Consider the following 22,235-nt stretch of genomic DNA (forward strand, 5'->3'; position numbering starts at 1 on the left):
GATCCAAATGAATCATGAATGGTTGCTGTAAATATTCAGTTAATTGACCTTTTAAAATACATTCAGGAACCCCTTGCAGTTTCAGATTGTCTTTTAATATTATATTCTGCCAGTATTGGCCTGTCGTTTGGTTGTGTTGTATGTTATCATGCTGTGTTTTATTTTGTTCCTTACAAACAGATTTTAAAATGCCATTGGGCCTACGGAACAAATAAAACTAATAAAATGCTTTTAATGCATCATAAATTAGATTTGTTTTGTTTTGCCAAAGCAGACACAGAACAGATGAATGATGAATGAGCGGGAGGGAGAAGGAGAAAAGGAAATATGGATGGATAGATTCCTTATGCATAAAAACATTGTTTCTCAATATATTTGAAAAATTGGTCACTTAATGTGTTCCTCTTATCTCCCAGCTATTTAGATACATAATCCTATGTAAGAATTCTGCAAATGGGCAAGCAAAAGTCAGTAATCAATCTAATCAAACTGTGAATAAGAAAAGATGGATTCCAAACCGCTGATAGATTCCAAACCAGTGACTAAGCACCATTGAAATAAATAAGGCAAGTTAGTCATGACTAATTCAAGATCCAGTAATTTCAACTGGGGTGCAGTCATAGCTAACTTAGTCTGGATCCTGCCCAGTAATTTCTTTAGAACACATTTCTTGATCATCATTCATATTAAATAAACCTTTTAGTCTTCATTTCTCCAAATTTTCAAACATATTTCTTGATTCTTGAAATTAGTAACGTAAACAGTGGCTGACATCCTGACTAACGAAGCACCAAGGCTTCTGAAAAGTTCATCTAACTCAGCTTTACTTCTGATTCAGTGATGGAGACAAATTTTGATAGCCTCCCCTTCCCCAGGGCATCCTTGATTAACAAAGCAAAGCAAACAAGAGAAGCACTGGTGTACTGTAGCACCCAGGCCGTGCTTCTGAAGAATTCCAGTCAAAAGCTGCACTGGTGCAACTCTGTATGGATGGAATTGAAATGACCCCCCACCCCCACCCCTAAGATGCCCTCTGCATCATCAAAAAATATGTTCCTCAGAGTATCCTTACATTTTCAGATGGAACAGAGGGACGTTCAGTGGAAGTTCCGCCCCCCCATGAGCTCCAATACTTGAAAATTGGGAGTACATCCTCTATATACATCAGGATATCGGCCAATGTTCTCATAATTGCAATGTTGTGAACAAGTCTCATAAGCATACTTATACATCACAAGTATATCTATACATCACAAGGTATGTATATGCATGAAAAAGCTATATTTATTTCAAGGCATGCTTGAATTTTTGAGAACAGAAATGTGTTTACCTATGTCCCAAGTGAATGGTTTTTTTTCCATCTCTTTCCTTCCAATAACATACCAAATGCAAGCCATCCAATGAGCCAACAATGCAAACATAGACATAAGAAGCGTCAGAACAATAGTGCTATGCTGGGAATAACGATCCAGCTTCTGAAGAAGACGTAGAAGACGTAGCAATCGTACTGTCTTGAGAAGGTGAACGATGGACACCTAAAATAATAAGAGGGCAAAGAGTATAGTTGTTGTTTCAAACAGAATAAAATTGCAGCATACCTGCAGACTAAGTGACTTTGTAATGCATGCACTTATTCCAGTCAGGCATATGGCTAGACACTCTGTTGGTGCTGTCAAGATCGGTATGTCAAGATCTTTTTACACATTCACATAAACTGGTGAAGACCACAGCTAACTGTGATCTTCCACTATTTGCTACTGATCAGCACGTCACTTCCTGGTTTCTTTAAGTGGAATGGATTGCTTCATTAAAGATGCTCTAATTTCCCCACAGTTGTTGGGGCAAATGCCAACAACACTGCGATATACTTGCTCTATGACTATGAATATTTATGTGCTACTTTTGAACAGAAGTTCTCAAGAACTTTTGTAATGCATTCGCTACACTACCACATAGATATATAGTTAATAAAGAAAGATGGTTACCTGTCCCCAAAAGCTCATAATAAAAAAGAAACCTAAGTCTTCCCCCAAGACCAGCAACAACCACTGGAGGTATGCAGTGCTAAGGTTGGAAAGGGAGGGACCATTACTCTCTGCCTGCTAAGTACAAGAGAATCACCACTTTAGAATGTGCCTCTTTGCCCTACATCCGTTATTATTAGGGTTTTTTTTAATTTGTAAAAAAATTCTAGACAAATTTTTGTGGAGATCTACACATTCATAAGACACCTTAGTCAAGTCAAGTCAAGTTTTATTTACAGTCCTAGACCAAACAATCCATGCATACAAATAGCAGAACAATTTATAAAAACTCTATAGGTTCTCATTATACATCTTAAAAGCAATATAACAAAATTTAGCTACAGAGTTAAAATTTAAAACATTTTCATCAGAGAGTAAAAATTTAACAATTTGTTCAGCAGATCGGTCTGTCTGTTTACAGACCAGAGGTAGAATTAAGTGCTCCCTTGATTGCCTATGTATTTTACAGGATAATAGAATATGCTCAATAGATTCTATTTCCCCACTGCCGCATCTGCAGAAGCGTTCTTCCAGGGGAACACCACTGTATCTCCCGGCTAATAGTGCAGAGGGAAAAGAATTTGTTCTTGCCCTTGTAAATGCCCACCGGAATTTGCTGAGTGTAATATGGGACAAATAATTTGCTGGTGAAAGATCCCATCTAGTTCTTACTCCTTTATAGAATTGTGTCAAAGAGGCCCAGTTATTTTGCAATTCAATATCTGTCAAACGCTGTTTTACTATTCTTTTAGCATTTCCCAAGTCTAACTCCAGCAGTTGTTCAGGGTCTATTCCTAGAGCAGCAAGCTTTTTACTAACTACAGTGCACCACTGCGGTTGTGGGTTTAACGATAGAAACTGAGGAATTAGGCCCACCGGGCGTAGGTGGACTCTCAACCAAAAGTAAATGATTAATAGCCAGGCACGAGATTCGATCTTTATGAGGCCAGCCTCCATACGCAGTATTACGTTTGCGGTGCATCTTGTAGTCCCAAAGATAGCTCTCAAGAAACCGGATTGAATTCTTTCAAGCATATCAAAGTTCGCATAAGGTCCCAATTGGATCCCGTACAACAGCTGAGGGATAACCTTTGCTAGATATAGTTTTAAAGCCGCAGGAATAAAACCTGCTCCCTGCGTTCTGAAAAATCTGTTAATTGCCACCACACTGCATTTTGCTGAGTCAGCTACCATTCTCATATGTGCCGCTTTCCCAGCATTTTGTTGAAAAACCACCCCAAGATATTTTATTTGATTGACCTGTTCTAATTTATGTCCATCCAAGGTCCATGTAAATTTCCTTGGTTTATTTTTAAAGCACATAATTTTAGATTTGTTATAACTGATCTTCAAGTATTCCTCTTGGCAATATGATGTTAGAACGTCTAAAGCTCTTTTGAGCCCGACCCTGGTTTGAGATAAAATAACCGCGTCATCCGCGTACATCAGGATCGGGATCTTTTTGTTGGCTAATTTAGGTGCGTGGATATCAACATTTTGCAGCCGTTTAATCAGATTGTTAATGTAAAGATTGAATAAATAAGGGGCCAACACACACCCTTGCCGCACACCTTTCTCTGTTGGAATTGAATTGGTGAAATTGCCGGCAGTGTCTAAACGTACTCTTAAAGAGGAGTTCTCATGGAGCTTGATGAGCAATAATAAAAGCCTTTGATCTATAGATGTACTAGCCAATTTAGTCCATAGTAAACTCCTTGAAATTGAGTCAAAGGCCATTTTAAGATCCACGAAAGCGGCGAACAGTGGATAAGACACCTTACATAGTGCAATAATAAAATCCTTAAAGTATTATGTACTTTAAGATAGCATAAGATGTTCTTGATCTGATCCTGCAGAACTCAAACTACTTAATGATCCTGTGAAAACATCTTTCTCTCTCTTCCCTTTTTGACACACTGCATCAACATTATTGGGATCTATAATATATTGGGAGAAGACTAAGACACACAGCTGTAAAAGGGCACACTGAATGTTATTTTAGAGAGAAAGAAAAACAATAACCGCCCTGAGCCATTTGGAAGGGCGGTATACAAATCAAATAAATAAATAATAAATAAATAATAACCTGCATTTCAAGAACAGGAATCTGTATATGCAGTAAATGCATGAAGGTTAGTTTTTAAGTTAAGGGGGGAAATGAATGGAAAGCAAAAAGCAAAAAAGGAGCGCATACACACATACTCCACTAAGATTGTAATGCTTACTATAAGCAGGGCATTTATCACACTTGGCTTTTAGCTTGCATCTCCACTGGAATGGAGGGCGTGAGTTCACATATCAGCCAGATTTACCCCGAAGTCCCTTTTAGCTATCAGGAAGCACTTCACTCATAATTCAGGTTTTTCATTATGCATTAGAGTGTAGCCCGATTTAAATCTAGGGTAAAAAAAAAATCCAATTTTTGTGTCAGGTTTTGGGGACAACTTAGAACTCACAGTAAAGCCTGCTGTGTGAATACCCAGGTGATAATAGTAATTTTCCAGAGGTGTGAATGATCAAAGATGCTTCTTATGCTGCCTCTTCCATATATCAGACTAGTAACCCCCACAACCCTGCACCAGTATTTTCCATAGTAGAGGAGAGAGCACTTCTGCTTCCAGTTATATATGCTTAAGTTCATATTTCAGTTTTCTGTAAGATTCTCATTTTTTAAAAAAAGTGTTAAATTTGTTAATGAGTGTAATAAATCATGCATAATCATTTCTCATTATTCATTCTGATTTTTTCTTCTACAGTCTTTAATGTGTCACTTCAAGATCTGGAATGCACATAGAAGGCTTTATTTTCATACTCATAAATTTAGAAAGAAAAAATGAAAAGTGAGCACTCATATTTTGTGCATGGCTAATTTTGATTTGCCCACAAATAAAAAGCCAGCAGAATTTCACTTTATGATTAATTAATTTAGATAAGTTGGATTCAGTTTTAAGCTGAAGTGACACAAAGCAAAAAACAAAGAATCATGTGGCACTTTAAAGGCTAATACATTGATTGTATCATGAGTTTCACAGGTAAAAATCTGTGTAACCAGATACATGTTTTATGGATTTCTACTTCTTAACCAAGTATTCTATTACGATAAAAAATCCAAGACCAAAGATTAACTAAGAACCAAGTGATCTGAAACCATGGCACGTTCTAACACAGATCTTCCCAAAATACCACAGAAAAGAAGCTATCTGAGCAAAGAGACACCGTTTAAAGTGGTGATTCTCTTATCTTTAGCAGGGGGAGGGCAACTGGCCCTATCTAACCCCTGCACAACATCCCTCCAGCAACTGTTGCTGGTCTCTGCCTTATGTTTCTTTCTAGATTGTGAGCCTTTTGGGGACAGGGGACCATCTTCATTATTTATTTATTTTTCTATGTAAACAGCTTTGAGAACTTTGGTTGAAGAGTGGTATATAAATATTCGTAGCATTTCTTTGGGTGGCTGACATCCTTCCTAAATTACTCAATGGAAGTCCCACTGAAATTAAGAGGTCCTTTAGAGTAACTCCTGAGTAGTAATACTGAGTAATTTAATCAGGATGTCAGCTGGTATAAACAAAGAGAGGAGATCTGTAACAACTTACAGGGGGGTTTATTTCATGGAGAGCATTTAAGATATGCAGCTCTCCATCTACAGTTGGTTGTACCATACAGGAAAAATATTACTGCTTGATCTGGTTCAGGGGTTTTCAACCTTTTAAAACAAGTGTACCCTTCTATCTTGAAGCTTCAGCTCAGATACTCCATAAAAGCAGTCAATAACTGTGAACCCCTTCCCTGAAGTAAATCTTGCCAAAGCTGGTGAAAAATAAAGTAGAAGTTATATGCATAGGCCCTGGGATTAGTCAACAAAACAAACAAACCACAAACTCTACGCTATGACTTCTTTCCTCCGCCCATCCTCTGGACTCTAATGAGGAGGGCGCCATAGAATATCCCTGACCTGACCCCACCTCTCCCTCCTCTTTGGCATGTGACTGGCTAGCTAGGTGCTCAGCCCAGGCCAGCCCCCTCAGTGGCTGACAGACTTGGAAGCAAGGGCAGTGCCAATGCTGAGCATCAGCCAGTATTTCTCTCACTGCCAAGCCTGTCATTCAGGCTGAAGGAGGGCTGTGCTGAGCCATAGCCAGCCAGTCACATCAAAAGGAGGATGGAGGGAAGCTGCCTGACACTCCTCCCCTTCTGGAGAGGAAGCCAATGGTGTGACATGCAAGTGAGTTAGGGAGGTAGGAGGTTGTGTACCCCTTACGCGGCTTCCAAGTACCCACTGGTTCAAGTAACCTTGGTTGGAAAACCTTGATTTTATAAATCAGCCCTAATTAGTGTTTTTCTAGCTCGTTTTAGGGGTATGCACAAAACCAGGTTGCCCAGTTCAGTTCGAGTCCAGACTGGACTCGAACCAGACTGGGCATGTTCAGTTTTGTGCACCCCCGAACACCCCCCTGTTTGGTTCGGGTTCAGGAGATTTGCGATTAATTTTTTAAAAAAACTTTAAAAAGAAATGAAAAAAAAAAAAAAAAAACCCTCACTGGGCAGGGTGGGGTGGGTCCAGGCCACGCAGAGGCCCATTGGACATGCATGGTGGCATCCAAAATGGCCACTGCCATGGAGGTGAGGCCAAGCATGTGCCAAAGACAGCCAGAACCAGGATATTTGAAACTTAATGGAGGCAGGCAGGGGAGTGGGGGAACCTCTGGAGACCACCCCCACCCTCCCACAGTCACACAGAAGCTCCCAGACTGGGAGGTGATGAGTTATATTTCCTTTTTTTAAAAGTTAATTTTAAAACAACAACACCCAAACAAACCCTTAAACCTTTACCCTGATCGGGCCCTTTCACACATCCCTAGCTCCTATTACAATGCCTTCGGACCTACTGAAGCTTATTAAAGACATACTCACACACGAAAAGCTTCCTTGCCTTGTGATATGGATGATGAGAAGGAGCACTGGAGAGATATGTACTAATGAGAAGGATTAACCTTTTCATGATTGTGGTCTTGTACATAAAACACTGTTTCTAAAAAGTCAGGCTACAACCATTGTTAAGACATGTTTCTCACCAATTAAGACTTTTATGAGTCACAGATTCTTCTTGGGCAATAAACCACCTAGGAGTGGGTTCATGCAATCATGCTAATGCCAGTAACCCACATTAAACCTGGATTCGAATGATTGTGTGAGCCAGGCTTATGTCACAATACTATGGGGCGATTCTCATGATCAACAAAAATCGGGCTAGCAGAGGCTAGCCCGATTTTTGTTGACCGTAAGAACCACCGGGCTCGCAGCCGAGCCCGGTGGTTCTTGAGCGGGTAACCCGCTTGAGAATCCCGCTAAAAAGCAGGTTTGTGGAGTGAGTGCTCCAGAAAACCTGCTTTTTACTATCGTGAGTAGCCGTGGCATGCCTTCACACCACGCCTACTCACAAGTAGACCCCCAGCCGGGGGTCTCCCCAGTATGTCCTGTACGCTCGCGCAGGGAACACTGGGGCTTGTGGGGGGCCACATGGCCCCCGCTCCCCCCACCCCCCGCCGGCTCTGTCACGGGGCCAACCATCGTGTGGGTGGCCAATCTGGCTGCCCAGGGCTCCCTGCCCGCTCATGAGTGGGGAGAGAGGACTTAGCTCGCTCTTCCCGCTCACAGCCCCAAACCGGGTCTCACTAATTGTGAGACCCGGTCCTATATATTCAATCGGATCTGGCTATCTGCTGAAATCACTGAGGGCAAACAAAATCTAATTTGTGGAGAGAATGCTTCCTAGACTGATTATGTAAGTGATCATAGCTAGGGGTGTGCACTGAATTGTCCACGACAGTTCGGTTCGAATTTGAACTGAATTTGAGCCAAACTGCTGGTCGGTGAACTGGTTTGTTCGAACTGGCTGCCAGTTTGGTCCAAGCGGTCAAACCAGGTTGAACCAGTTTGGCCCGGTTCAACCCGTTTTGAGGGGATTTGCTTGTAAAGGTGAATCTGGTGAAGGGTTCAAGAGGTGGCCGGGTGGCCTACAAGAGGGCACCTTACCGGTGGCACACTGGTGGTGGTGGAGGGTCCTTGGCAGTGGCCGTTCCACAGCAGCAGCAGCCCCTCTAGGCCCCTCCAGTGCTCCTCCTAGCAGTGTAGGCCAGCAGGCAGCCCAGTCTCCACACCTACACATGGTAACATACATTGCACACAAATACCCATCCAGCCCTCACTGGATGCCCTTTACAAGCATAGCCATCCAAACCGGGACAAACTGGTTCAATCCAAACCAGGTTCAGTTTGAACCTAGACCCGCCCCCTGTTGGGGGGCCAGTTCAGTTCGAGCTCAGACCGATCGAACTGGTTCTCTAGACCCCTAATCATAGCCAGTCAGGATTCGGGTCGTGAATGTGATGAAGTCATGAGTCTACATAGCCAGTCAGTTTTGTCTACATGCTGTTTCATAGACAAGGCCTATTCAAAGGTGAAGGTAATGTTTCCTGAACAGGCAAATACTTTCCTCCCTTCCTTCAAAAATCCTTGAAAGGAGAGGGCTCCTTTTAATACTGAAGTCTATGTTAGCAAAAATTGTTCCCCTCTTCAGCTGATTCCTAATCGACAGCCTTCTTGTTGGGATGGGTTAAACACTGTGAATGATCATACACAATGGAAGCCGGGCGTTGTGTCCTCCTGAACCAAAATACAAAAACTAAATTTCTGGAGAGCATGACTAAAATGAGGCTGAGAAAAGGAAGTCCACATATGCTCTACCAATCTCTCATGATTCTCATTAGCACATGTTAGAATGTCAAATGACTAGGCAAGGACCTGTGACTGACTGAAATGCTTTAAACTCTATTGGACACGCTCCAGTATTTTGTTACACCCCTAGAGAAACAAAATATGCAGACATTATTGTTGTAACGTGCCACTGCTTCTGCATGGCTGATCCATGTAATGTCTGCATATAACCACATGGGAAGGCTGGATTACATGAGGCACAGTCTTGCATCCCGCACTCCCAGAGAGCAGGCTGTAAGGAGGCTCCCACAGGGCCCTATTATAACCTTCCCCTTCGCCACCAGCTGCTTCCACACAAGGTGCACTGCTGCTCTTTTGTGTTACTCGGTGGGCCATTCAACTGCAGTCCAGACGCTCTCTTGCATCGCACTGCCGGCATCCTATTTCTGGCTATTCCCCAGGCTCTCGGCTTTAGCCCTGCTTCTTCTGGGGATACCTGGTGAGCCAGGGCCATGAATAAGGATGTGCTGCTAGGCAGGCACTGACGGGAAGATGTGGGCGAGCTCAGCTGCAGCTGAATGGTCCCGCTGAGTCACAGCACACTTGAAAGAGCAGCAGCTCGCCTCGTGTGAGGGCAGCTGGCAGCTGATATTATAATAGGGCCCTCTGGGAGCTGCTTTGCATCCTCCTTTCTGTGAGTGCAGCATGCAAGAGAGACCTTGGGGCCATTTTTCCACATTAGTGCCAACAGTCTGGAACGTCTGCGTGCAGAAAGTGTTGCAGAGTGTGTTCTGTTAGTGTGGTGTATAGGGATGCGCGAACCAGTCTGAGGTCGAACCGGACCAGCCCCCAAAGGGCAGGTGCTGGTCTGTTTGAACTGGACTGCCCCCTCCCTGGTTCATGGAATCATTCATGAGCCTGCTCGGGTGGTATACTTGTAAAGGGGAATCTAGGTAGGATTCCCCTCTACAAGTACAGGGCATTTCCTGGGCATAAAAGGCTTCCCTGTAACTTTAAAACAGTGGTGGTGGGGTAAAACGTGTATTTTACTTTTAAAACAAAGCCCCACCTCTGGCACCATACTGGGCTGCAGCCAGCTTGGACTACTATTTGGGAGGCTGGTTGGGTGGTTGGAGAGGTCCCTGCTGCCCCCGGCAGGACTTTGTTTTAGAGATAAAATAAAGCTCCCCCCCGCTTCAAAGGTACAGTGAAGCCTTTTGAGGCTAGAAAATCCCCTGTACTTACAAAGGGGAATCCTAGCTGGATTCCCCTTTACAAGTATACTCCCCGAGCCAGCCAGGCTCAATCTAGCCCAAGCCCGAGCTGCCTGGAGGAGGCTCGAATCTAGGCAAACTTCTGGCTTGCAAATCCATAGTGGAGTACAGAGCAAACACCAGTGGGAGATTATAAGATAACTTAACTTGGGAGACAAAGGCACTACACAGACAGTACAGAATCTGCTGATTCATACACAGAGAATAGGAAGGAAAATAGAAACTCCTAGCTAGCCCAACCAATACAGAGGAAACTATAGTGACCCCTCTGGCTTTATAATAGCGTGCATGCTAACTATACAGCAAGCTAAGCTGCAGTGGTTGCAAATCCCAACAGGAACCATGTTGGAAATATCAAGGTGTACCACTCCGTTGCATGCCCTTGACATTGTTCACACAGGGCTTTTAGCTTTCATAGTGGCCAGATTTACTCCAAAATCCCTCTGAGCTATCGGGGAGCACTTCACGATTCAGGTTTTTAATTGTGCGTTAGAATGTAGCCTAATTTATATCCAGGGTAAAAAAAATCCACTTTTTGTATTGGTTTTTGAGGGCAATTTTGAGCTCGCAGTAAAAACTCACTGTCTGAAAACCCTCCTTGTCTCACAAAACATGTGATACTCTTGTTTCACTAGTTATACTCATGTCTCTACAGATGTTAACATAATAATCACTTTTAAAAATTTAGAATCAGGCTCACTACATGTGTAATATATACGCTGATAAGACTGATACTAGCAATGGCAAACTAGCACATGCCTAAGGAAGAATACAGGGCATATGATAAGGTTTTAATTATTACCAAGAGAATATTTTATTTGATGTTGAACATCCCCTCAGTCTGGAATGATTTCTGAAATTAAGAATGTTTCCTCAATCAATCACTGTCCCTTTTGCTCTCATTATACACTGTCAGTAATAGAACCCAGCACTTCACAAGGTCTTCTTTTGTATTTCCAAAATAATAATACAAAAAAAAAAAAAATTAAAAGAAAGTGAAACCCCAGCTTTATGAACTTGCATTTGAGTACAAAACATTAATGGTTGCCTAAGGCAACATTACATTCTGAATGAATTGACTTGGTTGCATTGTGCATGAAGATCTTTTGATGCAAGGGAGTATTAAGGCATTAGAGGGGAAAAAGCTTCAGTCAACTTTGCAATGTACTAGTTTACAAAGCTGTGTCAACATCATATGGGCACTGGGCAGATTTTGGAAAAATCATACCATATTATTGAAAGGTCAGTTTACATTATAGGCAATGTAATGTCTGTGTATTAGACATTAAAGAGAAAATCTAAAACAAAATTTCCTATTGTAATTTGTGTCCATAAACACAAACTCATATTGTGCTCACATCATATTTGTGAACCACTTAGAGCCACCTGGTTGAGGTGGTATAAAAATCAAATAAATAAATCACCTAGTTCCCTCCCCCTGCAATCTTAGAAATGGGTGCTCTTATAAGTAGACACATTAGAGGAAACAATATATAAAATGTATAAAACTGGCAAGCACAAATGTATCATTGCTTTAAATAAACAATGTGACTTTTAAAATAATCCACGGTTGTTGACTTTCAGAAACAAAATGTTTAAAAATTAGTATGGCAAAAACACCAGAAACTGATTTTTAAAGGTGATGTTAATGTGACCTTGTGAATATTTGGATGCATATTGATTGTGTCTCAATCAGTTTTGGGTCAATTGCCTTTCTGAAAGTTCTCTTTTAAAAAATGGAAAGCCATGTCAGAGTATTCACAAGACTGCTTCAACCTGCCATACTCCGTTGAAAAGTCAACACATAGTAAATTAATCTCATTTGCACCCCATTAGAGTGAATAGGACTTACGTTAGTTGCAACTAACCTGCCCAATGAGACTTATGTCATTAACTTTATCTGGATTGTCCACAATCTCCATAAGAATGAACATGTGAACTGAACAACATAACCATCTCAGTTTTAACATTTGAAGAGCATTTTTGAATTTTTAAATATCCTACATCCTACTGAGCATATCCCAGGATGGTGTAATATTACTGCATTAAAAATGACTAAAGGTTTTTGTGTAATATTTGAAAGCACAGTACATGCAAGTTCTATAACACAGCTACTAAAGCTTCAGAAGGTTTCTTCCCCTCGACTTGATGCCTAAGGCTTTGCTTTAACTACTACATTTTTTCCATTTCTTCTTGAGCACTTCAGGTCAAAACACTTCACCTACCACAGCAGACAAAAGCTACACACACACACACACATTTTTGTTGGAGCTTTCCGTCCACTCTTGTGGAACAATATGTTCATTCACAAAAAGGATCACTGGAGAGGACATTAGTAGAAAAGCAGGACCGTCCATACTCACCACATTGACATTAAATGCATAAAGGAGATCAAAAGGAAGTGCAGCAACTAAATCAATGATGAACCAGGTGGTCACATAGTGGATACAAATAGATCTTGCTTCAAATATTACTTGGCCAGACTTGCTGACATACGTTGTTCGGAAATTTAAAATAATATCTGCTTGACAAAGAGATTAAAAAACAAACACACCATTGTTAGAGACTGGTACTACTTTGCTTGCTTGCTTGCTTAATTAATTGATTTGATTTGATTTAATTACCGGTTGATGAAAAACCAATGTAGATATTTTAGGGATATTATTACTGATATTGTCTTGCATGTTCCACAGCGTAATGCGGGTGGTGCCAGAGCTGCCCATGCTGCTATGGGGCTCGAAAACACACAGCAATGCTGATGTGCAAGAGGGCATTCCCAGGACTGCTGATCCTTATTCCCCATCGGGAATAACAAAAGTTGTGTGGGGCATGCGATTGTGTGAGTCAGGAGTCTTGGGACTGCCCTCCCCCTCAGCAGCATTACTGCATGTTTTATAGCCCCAGAGCAGTGTACACAGATCTGGCACTACCCATCTCACACTGTGGAAGATGTAAGCCATTATTTTAAACAATTATATCCTGTGTTAAATTAAATAATTCAAAGCATCTCCTAACAAACTCATTCAGAAACAGTCTAATGATAGACTAGAATATCAGTATCAAAACACTGGCTGATGTTCAGACTAGCACTGTGCTAGTGCAATGATGCCAATTTCCAGAGTATGGCTGCACTGCTGTGCAAACGAGGGGAGGGGCAATTTGCGCCTAGACCCCAATGAAGACATGAGACACTTACATGGAGTTAAAACGGGCCACAACTTTATTGCAGCGGTGGTGACAAATATTTATGTACCGCTCTTCAACAGAAGTTCCCAAAGTGGTTTACATAGATATAAATAAATAAATAAGATGGCTCCCGGTCCCCAAAGGGCTCACAATCTTTAAAAAAAGGAAGAAGAAACATAAGATAGACCCCAGCAACAGCCACTGGAGGGATGCTGTGCTGGGGATGGATAGGGCCAGTTGCTCTCCCCCTGCTCAATAAAGAGAATCACCACTTTTGAAAGGTGCCTCTTAGCTCAGTTAGCAGGGGATAATCAAATTGAATAATCAAAGAAAGAAGGAAGATTGGCTCTCCACCGCTCACAGTACAAGAACAAAATATTCACTGATCACTGTGAATCTGCCTAAGAAAGAATGGGTGGTACACTTTGGGTCCAGCCAGCATCATCCCTGTGGTTAATACTGCCATTTTAGCCAACCTGTGTTAAAGCCGCCAGCCTCAAGATCACCTCCCTCAAGCCGTGAAGTCTTTTATGGAGGGTGATCCTTTAGCAGGCAGGAGTAAGTCCAGGGACAGCACTCCTTAAGCCGTGAAGCCTCTAAGGACTGCCAAGGACTGCTCCTGATGCCAAACACTTGCTTTAAGGGCTCACACTGTCCATTTTTTCCGCACTGTACAGCCATTGTGACCAGGAAAGAACTAACTAAGGGTAACAGTGAGAGGTAGGCAAACCCCCCTCCCCGGCAAAAGCCAAACAGCAGAAGGATAAAAACTTCCTACCTGGCCCCCAAAAGGGAGACCAGCCTAAACCCACACTGTACCCAGGGACGGGAGGGAGGGGTTCCTGCCTAAACCGGACTAGGAGAGGCAGGATGGACCCACAGACGAGCTGCACAAGCCCTGCCCACCCTATCCCCCCAGCCAATCAAATGGCCCAGAAAGCCTCATGCCTCATTTGAACTGGGGCTGGGTCAAAGAAGCCGCACCCCGAACGGGTTGGAGTGAGTAGCAGCATTTTGACAATCTCCTCTTCTTTCTGAAGCCCACTGTATGTCACAAAACAGAAGTCACCACTGCTGCAATGTGCAATGTGGATATCAGCCACAGTCTTTATTTCAGAATAAAATGTGTCTAGTGGTTTGGTAAATTTCTGTTTGTCAGATGTTCAGCAAAGTGTTTTCAAAGTGATTTCCTCTGTAACACAGTGAAGACTTGCTCAAAATAGAAAAGCTGAATCAGCTGGAAAAAACTCTGTTGTGGGAGGCAGTGAGAATCAGAACATTCAAGGACTACAGTACAGGGATCTGCAGAATTTATGTTAATGTTTGCGGCTGCATTGTCTGCCACCACTGGAAATCCTTTTGACATGGCATGCTAGAACATGTTAACATTAAAAAAAACACGTTCAGATCCTGACAGTTGTCTCCATTGTTTTCATGTTCTACATGATGAGGGCCCCATATTGCCCTCAAGCTATACAGATAGTTCTTACTGATGTCCATTGCTGGAACTTCTACAGGATGTCAAAGGAGTGGTGCTGAAAACCAAAAGTGCTGGTATTGTTTTATTTGGCTAGGTCTAGAATATGCATGGTTAGCAAATGTGATGCATTGCTTGCACTTTATAATGTCAAGGCAGATCCCTTAAGCAGAATTGGATTTTACCATTCAATTTGCACATCCTTTACTTGTTTTCAGTGCTGGCATCATGGGTCTGGCCAGATATCTGTTGCTTTTCCATGAGCCAATTCAGAATGAGGGAGACAATCATTCCATTTTGCAGAGTTCTGTGCAAGGGTGTTTGTATGTGGTGTTTGTGTGTGTGTGTGAGAGAGGTCTCTGAAATGAAAGATCATTTCTTAAAGATAATGTGAAAAAATAACCAATCTTTGTCTTGATGGTGGTGTGATTTATGGGATCCTATGGATATAGATATGCACCACAGTGAAACACTGGTGGCTCAGCACCTAGAAGATTTTCACACAAGGCTTTTAAAGCCTCTTAGGTCTCATCTCCTCTGGAATAGAGGGAGTGTGTTCACATATGGGGCAGATTTACCCCAAAGTCCCTGTGAGCTATCAGGGAGCACTTCAAACACAATTTGGGTTTTTCACTGCACACTAGACTGCAGTCCAATTTATATCCAGGGTAAAAAAAATCAACTTTTTGTTTCGGGTTTTTGGGATAACTTTGGGTTCACAGTAAAGCCTCCAAGAAAACTTGTGGTAAAGCCTACTGTGTGGAAAACAACTGCACTTCTGCATCTGTCTGAAACATCGTCCGTGGTGTTGTGGAATGGAGCCATTCGGCTCCAACTTAACATTGTGAAGCTACCATTGCACAGTGCTGCCTCAGTCTGAATTATATGCAATTAACTGTGCAATTTTAAGTTGGAGCACAATGGCCCTGTTCCACAGCACCATGGGCAATGTCTTAAACACACACAGCTGCTGACCCCCCACATTTTGGTGCACTATATGGGTGATGGTTTTTACATACAAGTAGCACTGCAGCTATTACATTACATTTTAAAATTGTAATTTTTAAATTATCTCCAGCCACCATCTGGCCAATGTTAATGACTGAGGATGTCAGAGAAGGGCAATGGGAAAATATGGATCAAGACTTCTGCAACCCAGGATGGGAAAGAAAAATAAAAGGAACAGCTGCCAGGTCTGGTATATTTCTTTAATAAATGTTCCTGGTGTGTTTTGGTGAAATCTTTATCAAGGGAATATTTAACTTTCATCCAGACCATTTCACTGATAAGCCTCCAATATGCTGCTCATATTGGTGAACTGGTCTAGACAGAAGCTAAATATTCCCTTGATATATGATCTATACACGTATTATGCTCAACATCCTATGTACAATCTAGCCCTATTCATATATTACATTGTACAGGTGTCTGTACACATGTAGATGTGTTTTGTGTGACTGACTATGCATGTGTTCATTTTAAAAGAGTACCTAGCTATAGGTCCTTTCAAATGCAGCATATGTGCATTAAACATATTGTGTGGATTACTCAATTAATCCACACAGTATGTGTGAATAATGTTACACATAATGTGTGAATAACTCAGCTCTGTACTGCATATGCAATGAACATAATGAGGTTGTTCATACAAATGGGTGGGCAGAGGAACGGGCAGGTGGGGAGGAGTCGCTTCCTTCACCTTCCCCCCAGATAATTGGCAAGATATTGGTGAGATATTGGTCCATGATCCCACATGATCCATTTTTGTAGAGTCAGGATGATGTATCCTGGCTTTCAGGTATCCCACAATGCACTGCACAATGAGCACAATGCATCAGGGGATTTCCCCAGGAGATGTAAGCTCTAGATGTCCGTCTCTGTGTGTGGCTGTCCTGGAAGCACACAAGCAGGAAGCCTGGGTTAAGGGAGTGCTTAGCTGGGCTAGGCAGCTCTGTCCTGCTGGGATTGGGCCCAATCCCGGCAGTTCTCATGCACAGCCTAACCCAGGCTGGGCTTCCCTAGACTGGGCTAGGCTGCACATGAGAAGAGCCTCAATGTTCAACCCCTCAACCCCTGCTAACTGGGCAAAGAGGCACCTTTTAATTGTGGCAATTCTCTTTATTTAGCAGCAGGAGAGTATCCACCCCCAGCACAGTACCGCCAGTGACTGTTGCTGGTGTCTACCTTAAGTTTCTTTCTAGATTGTGAGCCCTTTGGGGACAGGGAGCCATCTTATTTATTTATTATTTCTCTGTGTAAACCACCCTGATGAAGGCATGGAGAGTCATCAGAATAGGTTGGGAACATCTGTTAAATAAATACTAGCTGGGCCGGACGCAGAGCATCTGTGCCTCTAGTTTGGCCCAACCATTTTCTCCCACTTGCTGCCGCCACTGCTGTTGTTTTCCTGACGGCGCATAACTTCCCACCCACCCACCAGCCGCCTCCGCCCAGCCGGCCCACCACCACCTCCTTAGCTCCTCCCACACACCGGCCAGCCTCCTCCCACTGGCATGGCTTCACCTGCTGGCGCAGCTCCACCAGCCGGCCACCTCCTCCCACCGGCATGGATCCACCAGCAGGTGCAACTCGGCCGGCCGCCATGGCTGTTTTCTTCCCCCATCCCCATGGCTATCTAGCAGCTCTCTGAACACTCTCGAGAGCTGCCACACATGGGATTAGCCATGGATACATCTTAGATAATTAAATATAAAGAAGATACTTGTCCTTTCTGCTGCCTCTGGTGATGGAAGAAGCATTTTGGGCAAGTTTCTGTAGGAGAAGGCAGTCTGTCATATACCTAAGCCCAGCTTTAAAACAGCTCCAGTGCCAGGGGATAGCCAACTCAGGCACTTGAGAGAGCCAACAGAAGATTTTAAAATCCTGCCTAGGCCACCTTTCTGTCGTGGCACAACAGTGGCAGCGCAATTCCCATAGCTGAGAGAGTTGTACCATTACCACCCTCTCTAGGCACTCCCCACTGCACACCGATGAGGCCCCAGCATCATCCTAGGGGCTTTGGGGCCCTCTCTGCACCCCCATCTGCATGTGGGGGTGCAGAGAGGAGACCACAACAGAGTGACTCTCTAGGCTGAGAGAATAAGTTTGTCACTGCCTCTTCAAGCCACTTCCAAATAGGCATCTTCCAGAGGCACCAGCATTTTGAATGGCGAGAGTTCCACTTCCTTTCTCTTGTCAGCCTCTATGTAACTTCAAGCAGCTTCAGGTATATGCGCACTGATCCTAACTATGATTAATTCTGACCATGGTAACCGGATAAGCCTTTTCACTACATGCAATGCTGGAACCATGGCTTGTGGTTTTGGGGAAAAACATGATTACAGGAGAACTGGTAAGTGTTATTGATCATTAATCTCAGTGGAAATATAACACTATTAGTCCGGCAAGAAAAGTGTGGGTCCTTTGCAAACCATGATTTGTAGGAACCCAGTGGTAAATTTGCACCAGCTGTGAGCTAAGGGGCTACAAATGCAATTGCATAAGAGAAGAGACATACAATTTCGGTGTAGAGAAGAGACATACAATTTCGGTGTACAAATATCACTGTGAGTGTGCATACATAGCATCTAATCAGGGGCGTAACTATAATAGGGCAAGGGGAGACAGTTGTCTGGTGGGCCACTGCCTTGCCCACCCCCCCAAGGCAAGTCACATTGCTGACTCCCCCAGCTGCACACCCGCCTGGGCTTCCTTCAGTTGTATTCATCCTCTGAAATTGATGTGAGTGTTAAGACCTGGAGCTACCAGAACAGCATGTCTTTCTCTAGTACCATTAAATGACTTGCATCATCCACAATTTACAGGACCAACTCCAACCTTGCTATGCCTCTGCATCTAATGCTAGTGTAGCCTGTGACAAGCATCTTAGGTTTTATAATTGCTTTTTATCAGTCCTACACCCTGATTTGCTTTTATATACAGAAGATCCTCATTCCTTATTTGACCATCTATTATGCCAGCAGACTGAGTTTCAGCTGAAAGGCAATGAAAGCACTAGAACATTTTCACTGTGCCCATTGTTCTTCACCCATTCCCTCCCTCTCCCCACCACCACAAATAAGGCAGTTCTGGCAATTTTTAAACTTTTCTTTACTGATGGCTTTCTCTTTTACATTTCCCCCCCTTGATGCTATTGAAGAGTCATTATTCAACAAAATTCACATTCACACAAGATTAATTAGGCTTTACTTCCTGGCCTTCTAAAAAGTCACAGACATATTTAATTGGTCTCATTGCCATTTGTATTGTTTTGTCTCTCATTATGTGGTGCAACATTTGACAGATTTCTAGTAGACTTTCCACAGGAAAATAATGCTAATCATTTTCACATCAAGTTCTTAATTAATCTATATTCTTCCAGTTACTTCGGAAATAAAATTACAGCATTTAAAGCCTAACTTCTGAGTGTGGATCTCAAGGTTCCAATCAGGTCCACTGTGGCCATTCATTTTATTGCACGCAAATGGGGGGAACCAAACACACCTGTGCTGAGAAAGAATGGATAAATAGGTTTTGGCCTGTTCCAGTAATGGAAAACATGACAGCAGACCCAAGAAAATAATCAGAAGTCTTGTGTGCTACATTGGTTTCCATCCTTCAAATTTCTAATGTAAAAACCATCCAAGATACATTGAGATCATTTTAGTACAAAAGAATAGCTTTGTTGCTATGCTTCCTGTATTTATGTTTTTAAATATCTCTTTTGCAAACTCACATAGCTTTGCTTTGGAAAATTTCCGATCAGCATCCAGTCAGTGGCAGTTTGAAATGTAGTAAATTGGAGGCACCAGTTCATAGGAACATAGGAAGCTGCCTTATACTGAGTCAGACCATTGGTCCATCTAGCTCAGTATTGTCTGCACAGACTGGCAGCAGCTTCTCCAAGGCTGCAGGCAGGAATCTCTGTCAGCCCTATCTTGGAAATGCCAGAGAGGGAACCTGGACCCGTCTGCATGCAAGCATGCAAGTGCTCTTCCCAGAGCGACCCCATCCCCTAAGGGGTGTGCACAAAACCACCTGGCCCAGTTTGGTTTGAGTTTGAACCGGATCTCAACTGGAGCAGTCCAGTTTGGTTTTGCCCCCCCTTCGAACCCCCCCTTCAGTTCGGTTCGGGAGGGGGTACATCCAAACATTAAAAATTTCCTTTCCTTTTCCTTTTTTAACTTACCTCCTCCAGGGGGCTTGTCTGAGGTGGTGGTGGTGGGTCTATGGAGGTGCCCCCTTTCCCCACTGGCCTTGCGTTTTGTAAAAGTCACCCGGTTTGGGCATCTTCGGCCCCTTCCGGACCTATTCCCTGGAACGATGGCCATTTTGGATGTCGCCACACCTGTGCAGTGGGATCCTGCATGGCCTGGGTAATGACCCGGCCATGCAGGGCCCCACTGCACAAGTGTGGTGGCCTCAAAAATGGCCGCTACATCAGGTAGTAGGCCCGGAAAGGGCCAAAGATGCCGGAATTGGGCAGTTTTTACAAAGAGGAAGGCTGGCGGGGGGAGGGGGAACCTCTGCGGACCCCCTGCCACCTCAGAGAGGCCCCCCGGAGGGGGCAGGTTAAAAAGGGATATATTTTTTTTAGAAAAAAAGGCTAGACAAACCCCCAAACTGGGGAGCGGGTGTTTGGTCCGGGGTCATTCCGAACCAGGGGTGGTTTGGCTCAAACCCAAACCTTCAAACCAAACTGGTTTGATATCGAACTGGTTTGGATTTGAACCTATTTGCACACCCCTATCTTACAGTGCTCACTACCACTGCAGAAGGTGGGGGACCTGGCCGCAGAAGGCTTTATGAGGAGGCATGGGGTTGCTAACCTATCACTGTGTCTGAAGGCACAGAGCTGCTGAAAGGCTAGCAGCACCAGTGTGGTTCACAATACGTACTCATGCTGGATGCTGGCCACTCAACATGCTTGCACAATGCTGAGAATAGCCAAACACAACCTCTGTCATCTCATAACACCTTCTGAAAAAGGTGACAGGTCCCACCTCATGCTCAGCCGCCGGTACTGAAATACTCATTAAGCTGCCACTGGATGGATATGAATAGGAAGTTTTAGAAACATCATTCATAGAAGCATCATTAAACCACCCCCTTGCTTCTTCTGCTTTTTCATACCACCCTTTGGTCCAACCCATTGAATATTTGGTAAGACTATCATGGGAGGGGGAATTCATCAGCCAAACATGCTGAAGAGGTGAAGCAAAAAAGCTCCAGAATTATAACCAAGATTAAAATATTAATCTTATCAAGATAACAAGATTAAAATATTGGCATCTGTCAATATCAGGCTGTTGCAGATACTGAGGTGATTTAAAAATCTTGTCTGTGTATGCCTTCAGACCACCTTCCTCTATCCTGACCCTAAGCTTTACTACTTTGCCATAGTAACCAAGGTACTACTTCACCAATGTAAACATAATATGCTTACACTGAGACCTCAGACCTTCACCACAGAGTAGCTTGGCACACATACAGGTGGTGAATAGTGGTGATTCAAGGCTTCACTTCTAAAGTGTATGCAATACCTGTTTGAAGGGTAGGAGATGCAACAATACCACAGCTAGACAGGCCAAACAGTTCCACAGCTAGAAAGGCCAAAAAGTCAACATCAAATATACTCAGTTCCTTTCGCTCCTAAAATATGTTTTTGTCATAAGGAGGAACAGCTCTCCACATGGTTCCCATTGCAACTCTGTGTCATAAAAGCTGTGCATGGCCGAATGAATGAATGAATGAATGAATGAGGGGAAATGCTAAATTGCCTCTCTGTCAGGAAGAAGCAAGCAGGAGTGGGCCTACATATCTCAGTCAGGGATTGATTATTTTAACTCCTCTGCTTGCTGGTGCATCAGCCTCCTACAGATCAAAGCTGTGTGTACTGACTTGGAAGTGAGTTTTCTGTGAGACTTGATTACAAGTAAATGTGCTTAGGACTGGAACATTAATGAGGCAGCAGAGCAATAGGAGCCTCTGAGGCTCTACACACGAGTGGTGTGTAGAGCCTGGGAGGGTTTGGCGGGGAGAGCAAGCTTAGCACGCTCTCCCTGCAGACGATCAGTCGTGAAGCCCTGAGTGAACAGAATGGCCACCCACATGATTACCAGCTCCATCATGGAGCTGGTGGGGGCTGCGAGGATCAGGGCCCCCCCAGAAGTTCCGGGATGCCCCTCACAAGTGCGGGACCCCTGAGGCTAGGAGGGTTGTTGCTGCCTCCCAGTCGGGGGTCTACTCATGTGTCGCCATGTGCTGCGGTGGCACACGATCATGAAAACAAGGTTAATGGAGTGCTCGTTCTATTAACCTCTTTTAAGGGGAGGGAGAATTAGGTGGGCTAGCTGCTGTAGAACCACCAGACTCACCCGTGAGCCAGATGCTCCCGCCGATCATTAGAAAGTGGGCTAGGCTCCGTTAGCCCACTTTCTAGTGATTGTGGGAATAGGCTTTCTGCGTGCCTGAGAGCCAATAAAGGCAGTTGCTGATGGAGAAGTTCCTGCCATCTTTCTTTGCCCCAGTTGTAATGCACATGGAGAAAAGCCCTTC

At 43.5% G+C, this 22,235-nt stretch overlaps 1 protein-coding gene across 1 annotated transcript in view; it reads right to left on the reverse strand.

The window, feature by feature from the left end:
• Positions 1-22,235, reverse strand: part of KCNH8 (potassium voltage-gated channel subfamily H member 8) — a 320,221-nt gene that overhangs the window by 88,899 nt on the left and 209,087 nt on the right. Inside the window, exons 6-7 of the mRNA XM_053265403.1 lie at positions 12,379-12,536; positions 1,331-1,535 (exon numbers count right to left, since the gene is read on the reverse strand). Coding sequence (XP_053121378.1) covers positions 1,331-1,535; positions 12,379-12,536 — 363 coding nt within the window. The remainder of the gene's footprint in view (positions 1-1,330; positions 1,536-12,378; positions 12,537-22,235) is intronic.

This window comes from Hemicordylus capensis, chromosome 6 (assembly GCF_027244095.1).
Source record: "Hemicordylus capensis ecotype Gifberg chromosome 6, rHemCap1.1.pri, whole genome shotgun sequence".
Classification (NCBI taxonomy): domain Eukaryota; kingdom Metazoa; phylum Chordata; class Lepidosauria; order Squamata; family Cordylidae; genus Hemicordylus; species Hemicordylus capensis.